Below are 12,214 nucleotides of genomic sequence, written 5' to 3' on the forward strand. Positions count from 1 at the left end.
TCTTTCTTTAACTGCACACACTTCAACTCATATCAGCTCCTGCAGAGACAGAAAGACACATAACAGTGTTAGAATATAGCGGAGTGAGTTATTTTACTCTAGTCATGTTGAAACTGCGTATGCTGAGAGTGACCAATGCTCTGGTACGAGAATGCATGGCTGAAATCTTGGGAACTTTTGTCTTGCTGGTAAGTCACATTTTTATCTTTGAGTTGGCTTATAATTTAATCCTCAGAGCCCTTCAATAACAAAATAATTTTTAAAAGAAAAAGATGAAGAGCTGGCAAAACATGTCATTTGCAAATAAGGAACTAGAAAATCAAACATGAGAAAAATAATAAACTTTTAGATAATTTATCTTATTTTGTGTCAAAGTGACCTTGACGTGATAAAGATTTGATGAACAAATGTTAAATAGATATTTATAGCATTTACATTTTTACTTCTTACATAATTTCCTCTCTGGAGTAATGAGGTCTATGCTTTGTTATATGGTCATACAGATAAGATAGCTTCTCTTGTACAGTTTATATCATGACAAAGTCTAGTTTTATGAGGGGTTACAATTCATTTTTTTTATGAATTAGTCTTTTTTATCTGTTGTAATTTTTTGTCTTATGAATCATTAATCAAACATGAAGAAAGCAGCGAAGGAATTGCAAAATGAGAATGTGAATTTTTGCCAGATGTTTAGATCTTTAGGAGAAATATGAATCCTTTGAAACTTGTCATGTCTTCTTACTTCTTACCACTTTCTTTTGTTCGGTCCACCTTATCTACTACGAAGCTCTTTGGCTGTGCCGCTGCAGCACAGGTGAAGACCAGCAGGGAAACTAAAGGCCAGTATCTGTCAGTCAACATGGCCTTCTCTGTGGGTGTGATGTCGGCCATGCACCTCACCAAGGGAGTCTCAGGTAAAAAACAAACAAACAAACAAACAAAAAAAACAAGACAATAGTACAATAAAAAGTAAAATGTACTTTAAATCTTTCCTATTTCAGGATGTGTTGCATCATTATTTGACACACTCAACAAATATTTGGAGAAAATGAAATGCAATATCAGATAAGCGCTAGTAGAAGTTTTACTGCAGTTAATAACTAATATCTGTTCTAAAGACTTATCACTGTGTGTTTATAACAAGACATTATCAAGTTCTTCATATTAAGCTTGAAAGGAGTAGGTACGTCACTTGTAGATATCAATGCCACAAAGAGAGATTATGAGATTTAATTACAATAAATTATTGACTACATTTACTTCATTATATAATAAGCACTGTCGCATTAAGAAATATAATAATAAAAAAATATTATACAAGAACGGTTCATGGTTCATGGTTAGCTTAAGGTTTAAGGAATGCCTGTAAAAAGAGAAATTTACTCTACACAAACTTCATTAACCAGAGAACAGTAGACGCGTAAGATAAATATAAAATATATAAGAATAAATTAATATTATAAGATTAAGCAAAAGGGAGTATTATAAGAAGAAATTAGAGGTCAATAAAAATAATTTTACCGGGAAATGGAATATAGTAAACAATATTATTAGAGATGGTGCTAAACAAAACAATCTACCTAAATATTTAGTTGTAAATGATATTGAGAATTATAATATGGATGAGGTGGTAAGTAGTTTTAATGAGTCCTTTGTAAATGTTGGTCGTGACCTTGCAAAAAGTTTCCCGAATCCAGGGCCAGGTGGTGACTACATGGATAAACTAATAGAAAGGAATTTCCACTTGGTATTTTTTAAAGCAGCTGAGAAAAACTAAATTATTAACATAGTAAAAAAGTGTAAAAGTGTCATTAGGTAAGCAGGTCATTGAGGGGATACTGAAGCCAATAACACATATTTTCAATTTGTCTTTTCAAACTGGTTTTAAACCAGATGAAAATTGATTATTAAGCTATGTAATTCACTAACTACAGACCTGTATCAGTATTACCGCACTTCTCAAAAATAGTGGAAAATCTTTTTAACAATAGACTGGATGTATTTTTGGAAAAACTCAAACTATTTTCAGAGTCAGTATGGGTTTAGGGGCAAACAGACCAACATAACAGGCAATATGGAATCAATTGACGTAATCATGGATGCAACATAGACAACAAAGTATATGCAACAGGAGTTTTCATCCATCTAGAAATAGTGATTCAATCAACTATAACATGTTGTTATGGTTGACTGAAACTGGAAAATTATGGGATACGGTGACTTTTATTGGACTAGGTAAACAAGTTATTTGAAAGGTGAGCAACAGTTTGTAAAGTTAGATAATCACTGCTCTGGATATTTGGACATTGCTTGTGGTGTTCCCCAGGGGTCCATTTTGGGTCCCATATTGTTTACCCTGTATAAAGGATTGACATGTGTAAAGTGTCTAAGTGTTTAAAATTGGTGAAATTTGCAGGTGACACAAATATTTTTGATTCAGGTGAAAGTATTAATCAAGTAAAAATAAAATTAACACAAAGCAAAGCAACTGGATTACACTTCACTTTGCACACTTTACTGTTCAATGGTTTTGCCATATTTACATTACTGTGCTGAAATTTGGGGAAATAATTATAAAACATAATTACAGTCACTTATCATCCTGAAGAAAACAGCAATAAAGACTATTGACAAGGTCCGCCACTTGGAACACACAGATCCACTTTTTTAGTCAAAACTACTGAAATTCACTGTCATTGTATGTTAACAAATGGCAGTCATCATGTATGAAGCAGAAAACAGACAATTACCAGGAAATATTCTAAATTTATTCAAGAATCAGGAGGAAGGTTATCAATGAAGAGGGAATATAAATTCAAAATATACAAACAACTCTGAAAGGTTACTGTGTTTCTAGAATCGGTATCAGCCTAAGTAAGGTACTCAGGCAAAGTCCAAATATCAACCAGTTCAAGAAAATGTACAAACACGTTGTTTAGTGGGTATACTGGCAATTATCATCAATGATTTTTGGTGGTTATTTTTTTTTTTTTTTTTTTTTTTTTTTTAACCTGTCTTGTCCAGCATCGTTGCAAACAGAATGATTGTCTGGCTGCCGTCTGGTGCTGGGCAATTTTACTCTATCAAGCAGGGATTTATACTACATGTATAAAGTCCCTCTTGATGACATGAAAAACTTTATTAAATCAGACTCTTAATGCTGGACTCGACCGGAGGGGACAGAGAGAGAGAGAGAGAGAAAAGAAAGTAGGAAGAAGAGGGAGGGGAGAGAGAGGGACAGAAAGGGTGTGGGGAGTGCGGGTGGGGACTTGAAACATCATACAGAAGACCATGTAATCCATACTACTTACAACATATATAGCTACGATCATCCTAGCCAGTAGGTCATTACACAGCTAGTTGATAATAGTAACAATAATAATAATAAGAGTAAGAGTAATAATAATAATAAGAACAGAAATAATAAAAAAAAGAAAAAAAAAATATGATAATAGATATAAGTGAAACTGCTGTATTCAAGAACACGCGCAGAGAAACCTGTGTGGATGTGCTGGAGAACTCGGCCACATGGCGACGCAAAGACTGTGTGGAGACGTTCAGGAAGGAGTGACCATGCAGAGTGATCATGCAGATGCCACCTCACTTGAACAGAGGCCAGAGTCAGGCCAGCGGTCCCGAGACCCAGGCCACCAGCCCCCCCGCAGGCAACAGATCCCGACCGGTCCACAGAGACGACCACTCGCCCGCCCAGGAAGGCAGCAGCAGGAGACCCCAGCAGGAGCCGCCCCGCGGACACAGGGCACCGGCCCCGGCGGGCCGAGGCCAGCAGTCCCCGACCCCCCCGGGCACCGGCCGCCCGGGACAGACGGGGCAGAGGGCCCGGGCCCAGGAGCGCAGAGACACCCCCCCCCCCCCCCCCCCCCCCCCACAGGCCGAGGGCCAGCACGCCACCCGGGGGGACCCGGCCCGCCCAGACGGCCACCACCAGAGGCCAGCCCCACACCCCAGCGCCCAGCCGCACACCCCGAGAACCAGTCCTGCCCCCCCCCAGACCAACACACACACACACAAACACACACACTCTCCTTCCACTCCTCCATTCATCCTCCCACGCATACACCATTCAACCCTCACATACTCTGTACTCCCACACACACACACCATCCTTCCACACACACACCATCCTTCCTCCCACACACTCACCATCCTTCCACCATACACTCTCCCACACCTACCCCATCCTCCCACACACACATCATCCCTCCACCACTCATCCTCCCACACATACACCATCCTCCCTCTCATACACCATTCATCCACCTTCACACCTCCCACACACACACACACACACCATCCTTCCACTACCCATCCTCCCACACATACATCATTCTCCTACACATACACCGTCCTCCCTCTCCTACACCAAACATCCACCTTCACGTACCCCATCCTCCCACACACACACACCACCCCTCCATCACCCACTCTCCCAAACATACACCACTCCCCCACACACACCATCCTCCCTCCCATACACCATCCATCCTCCCGCACACACACCATCCTTCCACCATCCATCCTCCCACACACTCCCCCATCCCTGCACCATACATTCTCCAACACATACCCCATCCTCCCACACATACATCATCCCTCCACCATTCATCCTCCCACACCCACACCACCCCCCCTCCCACACACCACGCATCCACCTCCACACACCCCACCCTCCCACACACCATCCCTCCACCACCCATCCCCCCACACCCACACCACTCCCCCCCCCCCCCCCCCCCCCAACACACACACACACAAACACCATCCCCCCACCACCATCCTCCCGCCACCCCACGCCGCGGGGGGACAGCCCCAGCCAGGAGGCGAGGAGACACGATATTATATATATTATGTGCTGTTTGCAATTAAAAAAAGAGGGTTAAAATTGGGGGGCAGTAACTGCCTTGAGGAGGGGGCGGGGCCACCTGAGCAGTCCCACCCACCTGACCTCGCATGTTCCACCCCCCAAAACGTGTTTGTATGTTGCAAATGTTATTTGTGCTCAGTGACTAAGTGGAATTAAAAGCTGGGAGGCATGCTGGTGGTTATTTTTTATTACTCCTTAATTGATATGCGATGGAAATGAGCGGTGAAGTAGCCTATGTGTATGTGTGCATATTTACGTATAGATATGTATACACATTACTTTTTAATTTTACAAAGGGGTGGGAGCTAACAAGCTATGTTTCTTCTCACTCCTTATTAAATATGTCAACGATTTTATTTTTTCTGTGCTTTTATTTTCGCTTCCCTAAATTTATTCTATATTTTGCTGTGCAGAGAGCTTGTTCATGAGTAATCGGGAAGCCTAGAACTATCTACATATTCAGAATAAACAATACATGAATGAAATTGAATGAATGAATTATCTTCCAATTGCTCTCACGTTTAACTTTAACCTTCCATTTTTCTTTCCTTTCATATCCTCCTATTTTAGGTGCCCATCTGAACCCAGCGGTGACTCTGAGTTTTTGTATTTTGGGGAAGGTTCAGTGGAGTAGACTGGTGCCATATTGCCTGGCCCAGTTACTGGGGGCTTATTTGGGATCAGCACTGGTCTATCTGGTCTATCATGGTTTGTTGTACTTTCTCTATTACACTGAACATAATCATTGATATGTTTACATAAAGTTGTAGCATAAAAAAAAAAATAAAAAAAAAAATCAAACACAGGACAAAACAAACCAAATAAATAAATATAAACAGTTGTTTTATTTAAGGAAATTTGACAAGGAAAAGGTCAGCTGTGTCAGTAAACTGATTTGTTTTACTGTATAAAGAGAAGCATGTTGTTTCCATTCTTTTTCCAACAATGTGTAGATAGTTCATGTCCAAGAGTTTGCATTGTGGTGAAAAGGTGTTACAGTCAGAAAACAAAGATGCTCCAAAGACCTGCACTAAGAAGGGGAGAAATTTGGAAAATTTTGTTACAAATTGGAAAAACCACAACTTAACGGGCATAACTGGTGCAGGCACACAATGACAAGAATGTTTTTTGCTTTGTTTGTCAGAGATTGTCATATATGAACCGTAGTCTTTCTGTGTAAATGTTCAGAGAAAGGAGAAACAAAAGAACTCAGAGACATTACCCACAGTGAAATGTGTAGGTTTTATGATGACGTGAAGCTGCTCTCTGGCTAATGGAGGCATTTAATGCGTTATAGGAATGATTAATTAGTAGAAAATTAAGGGAATTTTGATTTGACCTAAACTTGTGGCGAAATGAGTAATGGCCAAGTTGGTCCAAAGTACAAAAAGTTTTAATATCACAATGAAAATTCAGCGAGCCCACCCTTCATTTTTTTGTTTGTTTTTTCAGCTTTGTTCCACCCACATTTACAGTGTGAGGATGTTTTAGTGCCATGTGTCACTGCATGATGACTTGGTTCATCTGAAATTTTCTCCTATGTGACAATACTGATTTGCTTATTTATGGAGGAAGATGGCATGAGGTCACTGACTTTGCAACAAACACTTTGGAAATGTCAGTCGCATACCTAAATGTTTATTCATTAGATTTGTTTTTTTGGCATTTGTGTCACTTGGAAAAGTAAATTTGCCTAAGGAAGACATCCAACCATGTAAAGAACCTCTTGAAATGGAAATTTATAACAAGTTTAAATGTGCCAGCTCAGCTGACCAAAATCCAACTGGAAACCTTTGGTGAAGGATTAAATCTAATGCTGTAATTTGGACTCCAGCAAATAAGAAAACATGACATGAATTACCAACAGACATAAGCCAAGGACTACTAGATGTTTAAAAGCAGAGTTTAGAGGATTAAATGTTGGCAAAGACTATAAAATTATAGAGAGGAAACAGAGGCTTAAGGTCCTTTTTTAATTTGTATTTGTTATTCTAATGTATAACTTTTTTAATTTTGGTTTTTCACTAATGTTAGACACAAAAATCTTCAGTGTTCAGTTTTGCAGAACTTGTTCATTTGCTTGTTTATTTGCTTTTTGTTTTAAATATATCACCCATTTAAAGCCTGACCCAAGAAATAATGGGCAGAAATTTTTCATTAATTATTCTCATCTTGTTTTTTACATGAAATCTGTTTCTGTTGCAGATGCTATTATGGAGTTCAGTGGAGGAGTGTTGACTGTATATGGTCCAAATGAGACAGCGTCTATATTTGCCACATATCCCACTGAGTACCTCACTTTGGAAGGAAGTTTCCTTGATCAAGTAAGTAGGATAGTTTGTGTTAAATGAATTTAGTATTTTGTCAGATGGTCCTTTACTGAAACCATAACTAAGTCTACAAACCCTTATTTCATTAGGTCGTGGGCACTGGCATGTTGTTGTTGTGCATCCTGGGTTTGGATGAAGAGAGGAACACCCCTGCTCCCTCCCAGCTGATCCCTGCCATAGTTGCAGTAATCGTCCTCGGGATCTCCATGTCAATGTCAGCAAACTGCGGCGCTGCAATAAATCCAGCTCGTGACCTTGGGCCACGTCTCTTTACACTAACTGCTGGCTGGGGCACTGAAGTCTTCACGTAAGTACCTTAAACTCTTAGACAACAGAAGAGCAAATATTAATTATATTTTGAGTAAATGAATGAATGAATGAATGAATGAATGAATGAATGAATGAATGAATGAATGAATGAATACTTTGTAGAGTTAAACTACTATTATTAGGGTAACTTGTAATGTTGAGTATTAAGTTATGCAATTCAAAAAGGCAATAATTGTTATTATGGACCATTAAACTGTGCAATACTTTCAAATGTAAACACTTCCTTACTTTCAGAAAGACATTACAAGATTAATCACAATATAATATAACAGTGATTTAGTGGTAAACAGTTTAATTTGTACTTAGATCATAAATTTTGCCACATTAGGATTTCAGTTTAACTGGATTTAGGAGCAACTGATTGATATGAGACAATACCACATGCTGATTTTAAACAGTTACTTTCACTATTAAATTACAAAAAAAACAAACAACTACAATGTCAAATTAGGATTCTGTTCTTGAGCTGGATCAGATTTTTAAATGAAGACAATCTGTTCTTTTAACTAGCATAGACTCTGCACCGCATTCTGTATATTGAGTTTTAGAATTTTCACATCTAGTATAATAATAATAATAATAATAATAATAATAATAATAATAATAACATATATATATATATATATATATATATATATATATATATATATATATATATATATATATATATATATATATATATATATATATATATATATATATATATATGTATGTATCATGATATATTTTGTTCTTAAAAAATCAAATGGATAGTTAGCCTTTAAACTATAATCTTGAACCCTTTTGTCATATCAATCTGTCCATTTGCTTTTCAGGTGTTACAATTACTGGTTCTGGGTACCACTGGTGGCTCCTCTTATTGGAGGTGTTTTAGGTTCCTGCATGTATTTGATCTTCATCCACTGGCAGCTGCCTGACCCAGGGTCCCCTGACAACCTCCCTCTCGTCTCTACCATTAGTGACAAAATCAAGCAGCCAGACGACAACTGGGAAAAAGGCGATGAGTTAAAGACTGCAAACTTTTAATTGTTACTGTGGTAAAAATTTCATTGTTGTCCAAAAAAAAAGACTTCTTTCAACACAGACAGCTAAAAACTGTAATGTGGTTGTTCAGTCTAGTAGGTTGATAATATTTGAGAAAGTGGAAATGTTTATGAGAACTGTTAACATGCAATCGTATCTCACAACCTTTTGTTGAAAGATGGAAATAACTAATTTATAAAAATGAATGATGTATTAGATATATGTTACTGTATTTCAGAGTAATTGCTGTTGTAGCTGAATTTACATATGTTGCATGTAAATTAACAGCTTTAACCATCAGAGAGGAAATAACAGTAGCTAGTGGTTAGCCACTCTCACTCACTGAAAGCATGAGAGTCTTGAGGTGCTGGATTGATGATGACCATGTTGTCACATTTGTCACAGAGACTGATATATTTAAAAGCAGTTTTTCTAAAACATACTGAAAAAATACTAACAAACTTGAATAAGATTTGGTGGGGATTTCATCAAGAGCGACAAACAGCTTTAAACAAAAGAGGAAAGTAATGTTGGCTGCTAAAGACCATTACTATTAAATATCATTAGTATTAATGCTTATATTGAGTTGGAATTGTATATTTGATTATTTATTGTGATCATGACAATACGTTGTCTGGTTTGGTAGAAATGTAAAACTGGCTAAGAATATGTTTTTTTTAAAAATGCAACTTTTAGCCACTGAATAAACAGTAAAACACTGGTGTACTATTCTACAGTCATTCGGCTTTTCCACTAAAATACTGTAAAATTAGATCAAACCTTTTGTCATCCTGTTGTCAAACAATGCAGGGGAATTTTTCTTGAAAACAAATTTCCCATTGTTGGCCTATGCTTTATGTGATCCGCTGTCAGGAATATTATATCCCACATGTTTACAACTAAATGATTAAAACAGTTTATGGTTACAGTATCACACTGCAGTATATTTACATCTTGTGACAGGAGATTAATCTGACAACAGAGGGCGCTGTGACTCTAAAAAAGGAAATGAGCACAGAAATTGCTAAACATGTTCAAGGCTTTAAAAGCACCGACTTATAAAACGATGATGATTAAAATGTGTTTGAATAAGTATCAATGAAATACATTTAAAATGATTCATTAAACTAGTGAACAAAAAAACACACAAATAAGTTAATAAAAATAATAAAAAAGTAACGTATTTACTAATTTGTGCTGTATACATAAAACCGTACAAACATTTGCTGAACAAAAAGTCTGATTCTGAGTAAAATCTGCTTCCTGAGAGCAGGAAGTTCAGGTGGTGGTGGAAAAGGTAAAGTAGCCTACCCCACCTCCTCTTCCTCCTCCTCCTCCTTCTCTCTGCTTGTCAAAGCCAAATCCTCCTCCATCTCGACACATTGCATGTATGCATGTAGACCATCCCCGGAATCTGATTGCCTCGCTCCTACCTCAGTGGCCTTACATCATCGCGTCACCTCCGACAGAAGCCTGAACCTCATTATGACCTCCGTGTCAGGGGAGTTTCCTCCAGAAACACATTTCTAACTCCAAACTGGGAAGGTATGGCTGTTTTTTTTTCCTGAAGTCTTGCAGCGGTTAACTACCTTTCACCATCTGTGGACAGTCGAGTTTTGCGACGCTAAAACCAGCTGTAATTGTTGATGAGTCTGTTTCCTTTGTAAGATGACCGCCTCTTATTTCTGCACCAATGCAACTTAGTCCAATGCAGACATGATTACTTTGAGGGGATTTTAAACAAGTGACTGTATGAGTCAGGACATTTCCTAAACTCGAAGTGAAAGTTTCATGTCACTATAAAACAAGTATGATTTAATTGTTATAGATGTTAAAATTGCGTGATAAATTTTTTATTCATGAAATACAGACTCTGCAGATCAGATGTAGTAATGTCTTCAGTTTACTGGAATTATCCTGCTGCCTAGGAAGTGACTCTTCCTCTTCCAAGACATAAACATAGTCTTGCAGTAGATAGCTGAAAAAATGCACTGAACTGAGCGCACAATGCACAGGAAGTTATTATTATTATAATATCTAAACCAAACCAAAGACTACATGTTTGCTATTATTGTACCACACAACAGCGTTTCTGCTCTTGTGTTGTCTAATGCACATTACCATTGTGAGCTGCAGCATCTTGTTTATCTTACTGTCTAAGGACCTTGTAAAGATTCTAGAAAACTGTATTAGATGTCCCTTTTTAGTATTAAAACACACAACTGCCTTAAAGCATGCTGAGTAAATTTTGATTTAACTTTGGAGCTGTTCTTTAGATATTCATAGCATTGTTTTGTGTTAAGGGGGTGTAATGCACATTTGGGATGTTTATATGTATGTATGGATTTTAAAATACTAAAAGTAAAGATGATATGAACACATTATCTGAACCCTTCAACTTTTTAACGCAGATCTATTTCTTTTACTTTTAATTTAGTTATTCACTCTTTTCTTCGTGTTTCTGTTTGATGATCTGTGCTTCATTGAGAAATAAACCACAGTGGCCTATTTGTGTGGTTTGCTCAAATAGATCAACAAAACAATTAACAGATTTTAAAACATAGTGTATAACATAAAGATAACTACTGCTATATACAGATAAATGATGACACTGGTTTTTCTAGTGTGTCTTTTACTTCCCTGGATACCAGCTTTAGTTAAGGATGTTGTTGGTCTGTATGGGTTTGTACAAGATGCCAGCCACAGATGGATCACTGGAGAGAGGGAGGGGTGTGACAAGTGAAATACTGAAGAGGGGAGAGAGGTGAGAGAACATGACATGCAACCCTTATTCTCAACCTCTAGTATCTATTACATGGAAAAGTGCAGTGGCATGCTGAAGGATGGATAACCCTGGTCAATATTACTGTGAATAGCCAAGAGAGTAATGGATGACATGATATCCAAAAGGTGTTTTATTTAAAAAGGAATAATTATGTTATATTTTGAGTGATGTTACATTTTATGTCCATCATTTGAGTTTTACAAGAGAAAAAAGTAACAAAAGCAAAGTGTGAATATCCTTTATCTTCAGTAGCCCACTCAATAACTCCCGCTTTGACAAATATGTCAACTTGTAAAAACTTTAGCAGCCAAGAGTCTTTCAGGTCTTGTTGGGGGGATTTTTGCCCACATTTCCTGCAAAATGTTTCTAGTTCTTTGAGACTCCTGAACTGATGTGCATACGCTGCTCTACTGAGATATTTTTGTATTGTTTAAAGCAAAGAATTTCAATATCATGAAACATGAAAATGTTTAGCTTTCCCCTCTCAAGGTAGGACCCGTCATATTTTCATCTTTTTAAGGTGTTTGCCTGCAGAATTGACTGTTTCTTGCAGATAAGTTCTGTTCTTACATCTTCAGTCCATATAACTTGTTTTTGCAAGGGAATTGATGCTGAGTCCTACAGATGTGCCATGTCATTCCATAGAGGTAACATAGTCTTTGAAGTGCATAGTAGTGTGCAAAAGAAAGGGTTTATGACAGTGTAAAAGACAATGCTGGAAACCGTACCTGAAAGATGATCAGCCCAACTCACATGGAGAAAGGCAGAGCAGCTCTTTTTCATGAGTATTGATTGAATCTTGGCTGCCTTCAGCCCCTGTCTGCCATACTGTTTGTAGTATGCACTAATAAACCAAAGAGA

General features: G+C 37.8%; 2 protein-coding genes across 2 annotated transcripts in view; both read left to right on the forward strand.

The window, feature by feature from the left end:
* Positions 1–104: 104 nt before the first annotated feature.
* aqp10a (aquaporin 10a) lies at positions 105–8,571 on the forward strand. Its single transcript, XM_041987516.1, has 6 exons — positions 105–188; positions 788–914; positions 5,456–5,593; positions 7,091–7,209; positions 7,305–7,522; positions 8,361–8,571. Exons 1-6 carry the CDS (start codon positions 105–107, stop codon positions 8,569–8,571), a joined length of 897 nt encoding a protein of 298 aa, XP_041843450.1.
* A 1,408-nt stretch (positions 8,572–9,979) lies between these two features.
* Positions 9,980–12,214, forward strand: part of atp8b2 (ATPase phospholipid transporting 8B2) — a 30,547-nt gene continuing 28,312 nt past the window's right edge. The window contains exon 1 of the mRNA XM_041988247.1: positions 9,980–10,113. The gene's annotated coding sequence lies outside the window, so the exon portion shown is untranslated. The remainder of the gene's footprint in view (positions 10,114–12,214) is intronic.

Source organism: Melanotaenia boesemani, chromosome 6, assembly GCF_017639745.1.
Source record: "Melanotaenia boesemani isolate fMelBoe1 chromosome 6, fMelBoe1.pri, whole genome shotgun sequence".
Taxonomy (NCBI): Eukaryota; Metazoa; Chordata; class Actinopteri; order Atheriniformes; family Melanotaeniidae; genus Melanotaenia; species Melanotaenia boesemani.